The 13,039-nt window shown below is 43.7% G+C and overlaps 2 protein-coding genes across 3 annotated transcripts; one reads left to right on the top strand and one right to left on the bottom strand.

Annotated features, from left to right (window-relative positions):
• Positions 1 to 307: 307 nt before the first annotated feature.
• Positions 308 to 5,075, bottom strand: LOC120665959 (mediator of RNA polymerase II transcription subunit 33A-like). 2 transcript variants are annotated; one of them, XM_039945682.1, is made up of 7 exons: positions 4,797 to 5,075; positions 4,502 to 4,694; positions 4,293 to 4,407; positions 3,969 to 4,127; positions 2,773 to 3,439; positions 1,842 to 2,051; positions 308 to 1,665 (listed from the first exon to the last, which is right to left on the bottom strand). In XM_039945682.1, exons 1-7 carry the CDS (start codon positions 4,993 to 4,995, stop codon positions 578 to 580), a joined length of 2,631 nt encoding a protein of 876 aa, XP_039801616.1. In that variant the 5' UTR covers positions 4,996 to 5,075; the 3' UTR covers positions 308 to 577. The 2 variants fall into 2 exon arrangements, with proteins under 2 accessions (XP_039801616.1, XP_039801615.1); XM_039945681.1 differs by having other exon boundaries at positions 4,502 to 4,697.
• LOC120665960 lies at positions 5,013 to 6,180 on the top strand. The gene is made up of 3 exons (XM_039945683.1): positions 5,013 to 5,158; positions 5,221 to 5,346; positions 5,420 to 6,180. The coding sequence occupies exons 1-3, from the start codon at positions 5,039 to 5,041 to the stop codon at positions 5,648 to 5,650; spliced, it is 477 nt and encodes a 158-aa protein (XP_039801617.1). The 5' UTR covers positions 5,013 to 5,038; the 3' UTR covers positions 5,651 to 6,180.
• The last annotated feature ends 6,859 nt before the right edge of the window (positions 6,181 to 13,039 follow it).

The raw sequence follows: 13,039 nt of genomic DNA on the forward strand, positions 1-13,039 counted from the left end.
AACAATGCTATATATTATTATTTTTGCAAAACAAGTAATGATGTGAATTGTAGCATGTGCAAAGTAAAGTGTGGACCAAAAAAAAGTTATACGCAGGTACAAGGGGTGAGTATAGGAGATTGCTAGTGTAAAAATTATTAGGTTTTCGGCAAAACATTTCCTTCTATCAAAACATGGGTCTGCACCCACTTTCGTCAAACTTTTTGGCCAAATAAGTGGGACGTCCGTGAGAGATACGGTGGATCTAATCTTGGCGAGACAAGATTTTCAATTGTCTCAACTTTTATATTATAGATATAGATGGATGTATTCCTCATGAATGGCTGCAATAATAAGAATCTACTAAATGACATGAATGACTATATAAAGTTACAAACAACTGCCTGTTGGGCGTCTCAATCTTTAGTGTTAGCCTTAGCTGATCGACAATATGGACAAGCAAGCTCCTGGTAAGCTGTACGGTTGTAGCGTTCATTTTTTTTGATGGGCTGAATTTCATAATAGTAAGTTGGTAACAAGTTATGTGTATGTACCAAGCTGACATAGACAATTACACCGAAAATTGAGCACCAGCGTATCACAAAAGCGATTCAACCACCGAAGTCACGGCCTTTTTTCCCCCTCGCTCAAGCAAAGAGAGGGCTAGATCACCCTTGTGCCATTTCCGAAGTCCAGACGCCAATTTCTGAAGTGTCTCCAGCTTGACTTCGAGAATCCATGCTGGCACAAAGTCAACCAGCAAACCTACGAAACAGAGAACGTAGGACCTCCAAGTGGTCTCACCGCATCCCAGCACAATGTTACCCTCCATTACCTTAGCCATGAACTCCAAGTGCCTGTCCACAATCCGCTGCCTTTTTGATGTGTAAATTGAAGCATATGCTGGCGAGGTTTCTCCGACACCCCAGATGCTGGCACCAGACCAGAGGAGAACATATGCTAGCGCATATCCTTCAAATAAGCTGCAAACAAGACCGGCAGAACCAAGCTTATCTTCTCCTGCTGAAAGCAGCAAAGTGGGGAGAATATGCTCATACAGGAGACGGATCAAATTCACCCCACCAGCATGACAAAGCATAGTTGCTGCAAGTGATGATATCTGCTCTACCAGGGATGAGGCATCTGAGAGTGTCATGCAGTCTGATCTCAAATGAGCAGGTCTTTCAGAACTACAATCATTCGCTAGCGTACGGGCTCTCTCAATGACCACCTTCAAAATCTCTTCACAAACAAAATTGTTGTCTGGAAATAACTGGCAAGATCTCATGTAAAGAAACCCTGGCGCAACAACAAGTCTAGCTCTTTCATCAAGTGTCTTCCCCAGCAAATTAGTGACTCCTCTGTTTGCTACATAACAGGAATGGCCATCGACTGAAGGTCCAAGGAAAGATGTGAAGCAACTCCTGATCAGTTGAGCTACCGCTGTATTATCTCGAGTGAAGGGAGACCGTGAACATGCCAATATGATAAAATCATGCCAGCGCCGTACTTTCTGGGACCACAATGCACCTATAATTTGCATGCTTGGCCATGAACTAGATGTTGCACAAATTTCAATTCCTTGGCCAATGATTCCATGTAGGTGACTAAATTCCTCCATCTTAACTGTTATCGATAAACTGATTAGGGCTGCAATTGGCAATGGCAGCATTGGCATCACTGAACCTGTAGAAGCATTAAGTGGCCATTTGAGAGTGAAGTTCATGACCTTAGAACCCAAATGTTATTTATATTAACATTGAAAGCCACACAGACATGTGAGAGGAACACAAAAACAAATAAATTTATGATGTATGCAACATTCAGAAATGAATGGTTTGCAGAAACAGCCATTGACATACGAGGTCGAGAAGAGATGTTTATATTGACACCAGCCAATGCTAGAACTTCATTTATCTCGGATTCAACTACTGGAAGCGTTGCAGCTGGACTTGGCCAATCTGTTCCATTCAGCATAACTGGCTTCCATATGCCACGGGTAATTTCTGCTGAAAAGTAGCTGACAATAGCAGCAAGTGAAGCAGGCAGGAAATCTGCGAGATCTCTTAGACCTGAAATCAAGTATGATGATATGTGCTGGTAAATGTGCAAGGACAGTCGGAATGCAAAACTGAAAAAAAAAGGTGACTGGATGGTCAAGATACATAAGAAACTTTGAAATTCAAGCAGTATTCTAAAAAGTGGTGGTGACTGATGCTGCCTAAGGTGGCGCGCCTTGGTGCTGGCCTGCTGGGTGTCACTCAGCTGCCAGACTTATTCTATCAGCAAGGGTAGCCTAGCTAGGCAGCAACCAGGCAGTGAGCAAAGCAAGCAGGCACGATCTTGTGACCATGATCACTACTGGAGTGAAAACTGTTGGAGGGGCAATCACGTTGACCATGACTTTGCACATTCCACAATTTTACTCTATTTACCTTACCAGCAAAGTTCACATGTTTCATGCTAACTACATAGCAGGTGATTGCATTAGGTGCGTGGCAATTCTTAGAAAGTAGAATGTGCTTCGAAATTGTGCATATGCTAGACTTAGAAATTGTAAGTGTAAATTCAAACCCTTGGTCAAAATTGACATTCCTTTCTTTTTCTTTTCTTCGTTACTTCTTTTGCAGCACTTTGGTCTTACCTTCTAAAGTAGCAATTAGTTGAAACCATAGAGAATTGTAGGTTGTACGAGAGTATTCTCTCTAACTGGAGGTATGAGCATTTAGTTCGTCGAGCAGTACTAGGACAGTGGACAGGATGACAAATGAAAGTACTAGTCAGAGGTATGACCTGTAATCAAATCACGGGACGAAAGCCTCCCATGAGCACATGCAGTTAATACAGCCTCAAGCACAAAAGGGACAGCTTCCAGAACTTCCCATGCAGGAAGTGTTGGCCACTGGCTATCTTCTTTAACACCTGGAGGTGGACTACCCATACTGGAATTTGATGTTGACTGAGGATTTACAGACAGGACACATGGAGGACAGGTTGAAACTTTATGGCATATAATTTTCAGTATAATGTTTGCCACATGGAGGACATTTGGCCTATTGTAAACAGTAGAAAGAGTAGAGGCTATGCAAGCCTGGTTCTGGAAGTACCATGCCCTTAGCTTTGGAAATGAATCGATATATACTGGCTTTTGAAACAATGGATCAAATTGAAGTATGCTTGACTTACTAACATTAGAGAGGTTTTTCAAAGCAGAACGACTATTACGTAATAATAAGAGAAAATCCAAACTGAGCTCTGACCGAACAAAGACTCCATGTCTTGATAAAGCATTCTCAATAGGGGGTCTATGAAATTTCCACAAGCGAAGCAGCGATAGGAAAGCAGATGAGAATACAGAGTACACAGAAGCCTCTTCAAAGTTACAACTCCTATGATCAGATGGTGGTAAGGATCCAAAAATCTCACAGAGAGGCATTAACATGGCTGCTACTTCTGGCACCTGCAAAATGTCATGTCACAAGGGAGATGGCATCATAAACTGACAGCTAGGTTCACGCAGCATACTTGTCACCCGAGAATGTAAATCCGTTACCATTCAGAACAAGGAGATTTTCTTTATCAGTGTAACATGTGAGGAAATCGAACGACACAATGGGCACAATACCTGTGAGAATGTACTAAAAACTTCCCACAAAGAGATTTGCAAGGCATCATGATCACAGCAAAAACTTAAAAGAGATACTATTGGTTCATGTAAACCACATGCAAACACCATTTTCCCATTAGAAAATATGCAAGATGAACTATAGAACTGACAATGTTCTATGAATACTTATTTTATATAACTCCCATGCCTGAAAATATATTTAACACACAATTTCTTCATAAAAATTCTGCTCCCAATAAATGAGGATAATTCTATATTATTCATAGTTTCATCTGAAACTTTAGATCCCGTGTTGTACATGCATAAGGCAAAAGGAATAGAGCTGAACTAAATTTCTATTCAAGCTAGGATTATTTCTTACCAAGCCATACATTGAGAGAATATGAACAGCATCAACAGAAGAAATCCCTAATATGAGAGCATGCAGCATAGGCATGTGCTGTACATATCGCCTGTCTGATCTGGAATCCAGAGGGAGGAATGATGATAACAACTTAAGCACCATTTGGACGACATGTTCCTATGAAGAAAAAAAAATTGGGAAAAAAATCTTAAAAAGGAAGTAAAAGTAATTCATGATACAGAACAATTAAGACAATCTGTAGAAGACTGTAAAAAACTGAGACAGTTGCAACTGACACTCTTTCACATTGCTGCAATATTGTACTTTTAAACTGAACAATACCTGAATGTTCCAACCACGAAGAAGTGATGCCCCGCACAAAACCTTTGAAGCCACCAATTTCTCCTCCTCTGACCCACTTACTGCAAAAGAGTACAATTTCTCCAACTCGGCTACACTAAGAAACAAAATAGGAATAATACCATCAGTCAGTACAGTGAACATTTGCAAACCTAGAACACTTCAATTAGTATTCTCCCATGATTTATCACCTCGAAGCAGGTGTAACCATAAGTGCATCCTTGAGTTCCATAAGTGGAGAACCGTCTGTTAAAGATGACCATGAAGATTCCTGGGCTCGAGAAGATTCTTCAAGTGGAACCAAATAGCCAGGCCAGAAATAAGCAGATGTATCAACTAAGTTCCTTGCGATACATGCCTCCACGATGAGGTGTAGCATATTTCCTACTACAATTTCAAAGCATAATTGTGAGAGAAAATCTAAGTTGAGAAGAAAAAACATAAGCAAAAGATACTAAAATGTTGACGATATCGATCAAAAGAAACCTGCTTTAATAGGGGAATTATCTTTGGAATAACCATAAAAGTTCTCATTCCCACTTTTCAGATCAGATAGAACAACTGCAGCTTTCCTAGCTGCAGTATTTGCGAAATGCACAGTAGCTGGAGGAGGTGAAAGAAGACCAGAAAATTGCACCAGAATCTGAAGTGATGACACTAATTCTCCTTTTATAGCAGATACCATTCCACCATCCAGTTTGTCTGCCTCTTCCTTCACAATAGTTGCGATGGACAAGGGGATAATAGCTATTTATCATCCTTTTGACACCATCCTGACATTTGTCTTTTCCATTCAGATCCATTGCCTTCCCTCCAAAAGAGCTAGGACAGCTCCTTCACTGGTTCAGGTAACACAATTACTTTTCCTCTTTGATCCAATCTTGCATCTGACATCAATCTCATCATTCAGCAAACTTCAATCATCATACAAGAATCACCAGTCATTCCACAAGATGCTCTCCTTGAATCTGGCGTCCGAGCATTGTTACTTGCGTCCTCCTCTGCACCAACTACCGATGAAGTCCCTCTGATACAAGTAAGACATCCCTTCATCTTTTTAGAAACCAAAAAGGGCAACATTCAATTAACATTCCCTTCTTCTTCACCAGGCGCAGGACAGTCCAGACAACAGTATGTTCTCCTTTCAGCTTGGGACAATCAGTGCAGAAGACGAGGCCACACCATCAGTAGAGTCGGCTCCATTATCCGAAGAAACCAAGGCCAAGCTTCAGGAAATTCTGCAATTACTGAACCAAAGATATTGGCCAACTGGTTCGAGATGCCGAGCCGATTCGTACTATCTTGAAGTCTCTGAAAGGTACTCTTCCCGAATCTCTTGAGGAAGCACTGCACCCTGCTGCTTATATCGAGAGCCATCAGATCTCAGTCCTCAAAGCTCAGAAACGCCTCTCTGATCGTCTCCACCAAGAGCAAGCGATCAAACAGAGAGATGATCTGAAGAATCTAGTGGAAACAACTCGTGGGAAGATTGCCTCCTTAACTCAATCCAAGGCAGACATGGAACAATCCAGAAGAGACTTGGAACTCAAGCGAGAGTGCCTCATCAAAGAACTAGAGCAAGTGACCCAAGAGATTGCCGATGTAGACAACAAACTATCTCAACTTCCATCGGCTCTCCAGCAACTTGAAACGGAGAAACAAGAACAAGCTAGCCAGACCTACCAACTCCATAAAAGCATTAAGCCAATACCAGGTTCTGCCGAAGCTGACAACAAGGAAATTCAAGATGTTGATGACATTCGCCTACGTACAATCTTTGTGATCCAGAATGCTCTTGGATCATTGTAAAACACTACTTGTTCTTGCTGCGGTGGAAAACCTCAACTGATGTATTGCAAACGATGCTTAATTCACCACTTCTGCTTTCAACTAATATGTCTCTTCTTTTCGTATTATTTGGATTTTATTGCCCTAAGGTCGATACAAAATTATATCGGCCATCAGTAGCCATTGTCATAAAAAAACTATTGGCTTTCTTTCACATTTTTTGCTCTAAAGACAACATCTATTATGTCGGCTATATCAAACCCAGCCGATGCTCAAATCATCAGCTTTTACAACGCAACTCAAGATTCATCTGCAGACCCAATTGTCCGACCTGATGACATCTCATAATCGGCAATCTTCAAAAATTAAGTCTCCCATGCCTGGCCAGAAAAACATCTTACCCTCTCATAGCTCTCTTCACAGGCTTCTGCCGATGCAATACTAAACGACAAATCAGCATGTATAAGACATTGATGCATGGTAGATGGTATGCAACAATTGGCATGAATCCAATCTCTTCCCAACAGCAAACTATATGACCCCTTCCCATTAATAACAAAGAAAGTAGTAGGAAGAGTCTTACTGCCGATGGTCAAATCAACACACAATGCTCCAACTGCTGGAGATACAACCCCTTCGAAATCTTTGAGCATCATATCTGTCTTAGTCAGATCTTCACTACCTTTCCCAAGCTTGCGTAACATGGCATACGGCATTATGTTTACTGCTGCTCCTCCATCCACCAGCATCTTTGTAACAGGCTTACCATCAACAAATCCCTTCAAGAACAAGGCTTTGAGGTGTTTATGTTTTTCATCCTCCAGCTTCTCAAAAGTAGTTGGTACAGGTTCCAGATTTAGTTGAGCCATGGCTTCTTCCAAATCTTGCCTCTCATCATCATCACCTGGAGCCATGAACTCACTAGGCAGCATGAATACCATATTAATAGGTGCAATCGATGATCCTGATTGCTGCCCATCATCGGCCTTTGGCTTGACATGCCAAACTTCTGACCTGACTCCTTTCCTGGGAGCCTCCCTTCTCTCCTCTTCCAGTGCCTCTGTCCGACGCAGCCTCTGAACTCGTCTCTTCTGCGATCTAGTCAAACTCGCTGGACACCACCGAGGCCGATCAATGTTATCATGAACAGGCTCTCTTTCTGGATCCCTGCGATGTGGATACTCATCTGAAACCTGGGCATCAGCAGTCCGCTCAACCCGCTCATCGACAGAAATCCTTTCTCCTGCAGGATCACGTAGCATGGTCCTGCCCCCCAGCCGATCATGTACTGAAACCCTGCCCCTAGCCGATCATGTACAGAGATGCGTCTTTCATCGCCTCTCTCCCTAATGACCGGCCCTTGAGGCCTCTGATCGAAACGTGACTTCTTGTGCGATCGGTCTTCATGGTAGAAACTGTTGCACTCTGGACAGTTGTCCACTGTTGGCAGAGTCAAGCCTTCCTCCCAACAGTACACAAAGAAAGGACATCTCCAATGCCCTTCATGTCGTCGCGCAGACTCTTCCCTGTACTGTCTCCTCTCTTGATCACGTTGGAACTTATTCAGCAACATCTGAGATGTGACCTTCTTCTTTGGTACCGTTATCTGTGCTTTGGGATCAACATTCCTTGGCCGATTGTGATGTGAGCACTTTTGTCTGCAGTGCATTTTCCTTCTTTCCAACATCTACCATGTTTGCAGGAAACGGATGCCCATCAATCTTCATCAGCTTTTTCGGTGTCTCAAACTTGAGCCTACCCTGCTCTATAGCCGATTGTATCTGCTGACGAAACACTTTGCACTCATTTGTATCATGAGATGTTGCGTTGTGCCACTTGCAGTACTTGATATTCTTCAACTCTTGATCTGTCGGGATCTTATGATACGGCTTCAGCTTAATCTGACCCTCTGACAGCAACAGGTCGAAGGTCTTGTCAGCTTTGGTAATATCAAACCCATGTTTCTCGGGTCGAAGATCTTGTTAGCTTTGGTAAGATCTTGATAGCAACTACTCATACGGCTTGATCTCTCCTGTCATTCTATGAGCCATCTGACTGATACTGTAGAACTCCTGGGAAGCATACTTCTCTTTAATGTGTGGCAGGAGTCCATGGAAGGCAACTTCTGCAAGCTGCTGATCAGATAGAACCCGACTAAAGCACCGGTTCTTAACATCCCTGAACTTCTGAATGAAGGCAGCGACCGATTCATCATTCCTTTGTCTCAGGTTAGTTAAATTGGTCAGCTTCATCTCCTCTATGCTAGAGTAGAAAAACTGGTGGAATTGCTTCTCTAAATTGGCCCAGAATATTATGGAGTTTGCTGGCAATGTCATGAATCATGTAAAGGCCGATCCAGAGAGAGACATAGAGAACAATCATACCTTCAATGCGTCATTCTGAGCTGCATCTCCACATTGCATGATAAATCTGTTGATGTGTTCCACTATGGTGACCTCCCCCTGTCCAGAAAACTTGGTGAAATCTGGAAGCTTGTACTTGTGGGGCAACAACAGTTGATCATAAGCAGCTGGATACAGAGTTCTGTACATTAGATTCTGCTGATTTGGCTACAAACCAAATTGATCTCTCATCACTTCAGCAATCTTGGATGCCCAGTCAATCTGCTAACTGTCAATTGATGCTGGCTGTAGCGCTGGTGAAGCTATCGGCAGAGCTGCCGATGCCGGTGGTGCACTGGGTGTAGTCATCGGCTGAGCAGCCGATGTGGTCTGTGTGACTTGCTGAGTGGCTTGATTAGACGGTGACTAGTAGAGCACCATCTCATTACCATGACTATTCTGTGTTGACCTCTGACTAGGTTGTTGCTGTACCACAGGAGGTATGTTGGGCACGTTCACGTGACGCACAAAACCAGTTGCAGGATCATGGAACACCCAGGTGACTCCATTGGCATGAGAAATCCTATTCGCTAGAACCTCTGTAGGAGACTTGGGTTGTGTCATCAATCGCCAGATTCTGCTGTTGGGGTGTCAACCATGGAGCCAACACGTTGTTTGGACTTGCTGGCGATGGCGCTGGTGCAGCTGTAACCGACGGCTGTGGAGTTGGTGCGGCATCTTGAGACTGGGTCAGCTGTGGAGCCGATGCATTAACTTGCTGATTCATCGGCTGTGAAGCCGATGTGCTTGGCTGCCCTGTGGGAGATGGCATCATGTATTCTGGAGGCATACCAAATCCAGTTGTGGGATCCCAGCCAACAGGGAACCCTGGCATATAATTTCCCTGTGCATACGTAGCCGTTAGTGTGGAACTGGTGTACACAGGAGGAAACTGAGTTGGTGCTGTAGTATGAATCGGCTGTACAACCACAATATTCCCATTTGCATGAGCCTGAGGGTCAACCGGTGATGTTTCAGTAGCCGATCCAGTAGGGGAGAAAACCATCTGACTGGCCTGTTGATAAGCCGGTCCTACGAAGCTAAGCATCTCCCTATCTTGTAGCCTCTTGAGCACAGCATTGTGAACAGAATTGGCCATGATCAGAGCATGACTTAAGAAAGCTTGCCCGATCGCTTGATTCATCAGATGTACCATCCGATCCTCCTTCTGTGACTCATCATAGGGTGGAAGAGTAGGAAAATCATACTTTTTGATTATCTCTCCACTCCTGTTGGTGCTGAAGGACAAAAGACACCGCCGCTCATAATCTTCAATGGCGGCCTTGAGCTCTGCCTTTTGTTCCACCTTCAGATGTTCCTTATCGATCGGGGTCTGGTTCTGCAGAGAAACCTTTCTCTTCTCTTCAGTTGACATCTTGATGTTTCTTGTCCCACCGGGCGTGCCAAAAGATGTGTTGACGCGAAACGATCACACACCAAGCACGAGAGCCCCGTACGCCAAGCTCGGACTGCACTTGATTCAAACTAAAGTGTGCCAATCAATTTGACCTGTAAATTGACAAAGAAACAGCAAACAGTTAAATTCAAGAGTGTATCAGCTGGATTTCAGAATCACCCTTACGTAGCGTATCGACAAGGCTATGCCGATATAGAAAACGACAACAGATCGGGTATAAAAATGTGTAGTAAAAGCGATCTACAGGGAATCGGCAAAGAGCTGCCGATACCGGTATGCAACTAGATGGCTAGATCTTGAGCCGACACATGCCAGATAACAATGTACAAACTCACGAATGTGTGGATCTGGACAAAGCTAAGCTTGCAACCGATCTAATCAGCTTTATAAGGTTTATCGTGATAAACAAAGAGCTTATAGCCGATTAAATAGATCACTAAGCTGGGTAGTTTATGAATAGATCTAAACGAGAAGACAGCGATACGCCCGAAATCAAAGCTTAGATAAATTCGGTAAATTTTGAATAGATCTGAACGAAACCACAACGATGCGCCCGGAAGCTAAAGCTCAGATTTACTCGGTAAATGAAGACTTACCAGCAAACCAAGTTGCTCGAATGTGAGGCGTCCTTGATCAGCTTGAAAGAACTCGCAGGAAAAAGAAAAAGGGGGTGGCGAAGTCGCCGACGAGAAAGTAAATTGCAAGTAGTAAAGTTTGTTTGTTTGGATGTGTATCAATCTTTACAATAGCTGGGGGGCTCATATTTATACCCCACGCTAACACAATCCTAGCCGATTACGGCAAAGCACAATTCTATCTTAAGAAATAAAAACTATTCTAATAAACAAAGCAACACCTTCCAAACCGAGACCGTCTCGTACCAAATTTGCCCATAAACACCGAAACGCCTGACCGGTACCAAATCGTGACCGATCGTTCCGCACACCATCGCCATCTTCAAACAAACAAACTTTACTACTTGCAATTTACTTTCTCGTCGGCAACTTCGCCACCCCCTTTTTCTTTTTCCTGTGAGTTCTTTCAAGCTGATCAAGGACGCCTCACATTCGAGCGACTTCACCAATCCTTTGGCGTATGCCAAAAAATGGTGTCAACAAACGTGTCAACTCCAACTCGAATTCTCGGGTTAGTCGGGTTCGATACAAACTCTGATTCCGAAAAACCTCACTTTTCCGAAACCCTTGAAAAATTCGTGACTTGTCTCAAATCAATCAAATGCCCCCAAGATCATCAACAATGAACTACTCGATGGAGTAGATCAGGCCTCACGATCAATAGAGGGATGCATTGGACTTGCAGAATCTGCCCTTGGCCCATCTAAGTTACAGCAGAACAGAGAAGCATTGAACCCACCTCACGAATGGGGTGGCAATATACTCTCAGGGATCGATCGAGTAGATTCTAAGCTCATCGACTGCATTAAGATGGCTGAAAGCACTCTGCAAAAACCGGGAGGAGGAATCTGCGGGAGATCTGGAAAGACAAACCCCCGGCTTGTTTGGATGGGGCCGTCTTTCTCCAAGAAATCTCAGAATCTTTCACCGAAACCTGCTCACAGTCAGATTCTTGAACCAGCAGATTCCTTATTCGACCAGGATTTCGACCAATTCATGAACAACCTCAACAACTTTGAACCATTCGATGACCTCGAAGACTGGTCTGACAACGTCGATTTGTTCATGGACGCTATGGCCCATCCACCCCAGAATGCTGACGCTCTCTGGGAATTGGCCAAGCTCAAAAAGGGAAAATCCAAAGCTTCAGAACAAACCAGCAAGTCGATTTTCGATAAACCTTGGATTAAGGAGCCTGAAGGATTGACTCCCACGCAATCATGGCTACATTGGATGAATGAGAACGCCCTCCGCGTAGAGATGGGCTGTGCTCCATGTCACTCCTGTCCTCACCTGCTTCCTCATCTACACAACGAAGGTTAGACAATAGTATTGTTTATTTGAAATTTCATATGAATATGTTAGAACTTGGTTGACAGCATAAAGAGCGCATGGAAAGGACGAATAAATGCCTAGCAGTGGAGGACTACTTTTAAAATGCTCCACGTCCTCCTACAGAAAGCAAATTCTATCAGATTCACACTAAGGTAAAGTACTCAATTACTACATATCGACTACTCTTATCAAGTACCTGCTTCGGAGGACTCGCAGCAAAAAACATATCAGGAACAACGGGAACTTTCTTTACATCCCTGAGTAGTCGCTGTACTCGACTAAACACTTCCTCATCCGAGATCTCTTCCTCCAAGTACCTTGATGAGTCACTTGTTCCTTGATACTGGAAACCAAGCATTTCCCGGGCCTGCAGCGGCTGGATTCTTCTTTTCATCTAGTCGAACATGACTGCCTCCCCAGTCACATTCTTTTGCCTAAGGTTGGCAATTCATGAGAGTAGCTCAAGAAGTTGGCTCTCGTCGACTGGCTTCTTATTCCACTCAGGCCACTGAATCGGAGGGCCTGGAGTAATCGCTGGGTCGCTCTCCCACTGGTTCTCGACATAGAACCACTTGGGTTTCCATTCGATTACTTTATTACTATGACTATAAGGGATATAAACTCTATCCTTCCTCTATCTAAGTTGAAGACCCGCACCTCCTACTATATCTAAAACGTAGGAATCTGGCTGCGGTTTGAGGTGGAAAAGGAATCGAAAGAGTTCAAAATGAGGCTCGATGCCTAGAAAAGCTTCGCACAAATGCACGAAGATGGAAATATGAACAAATGAATTGGGGGTCAAGTGATGAAGCTAGATCCTGTAATAACGCAGGAGTCCAGAGAAGAAAAATGAACAAGGAAACCCCAATCCTCGTTCCAGATAAGAAGTAAAAGCAATGATTTCGCCCGTATTCTCATACGGATGATCCTCACCCAAGGCAGGATGCCATTGGATGATGGATTTCTCCGGCAGAAGACCAGCAGAAACTAAGGATCTAAGGTCGGATTCAGAGCACTTACTTGCCATTGATCCCTCCTCACGGGTTGGCTCCACAGCCGCACCCTTTCCTTTGCTCGATTTCTTCGGTGCCATCTGGAAATCAACGGAGCGCTTCATGCGCATACACTGATGGAAACCCTAAGTGAGGATGG

The sequence above is a fragment of the Panicum virgatum genome, chromosome 3N (genome assembly GCF_016808335.1).
Source record: "Panicum virgatum strain AP13 chromosome 3N, P.virgatum_v5, whole genome shotgun sequence".
NCBI lineage: Eukaryota > Viridiplantae > Streptophyta > Magnoliopsida > Poales > Poaceae > Panicum > Panicum virgatum.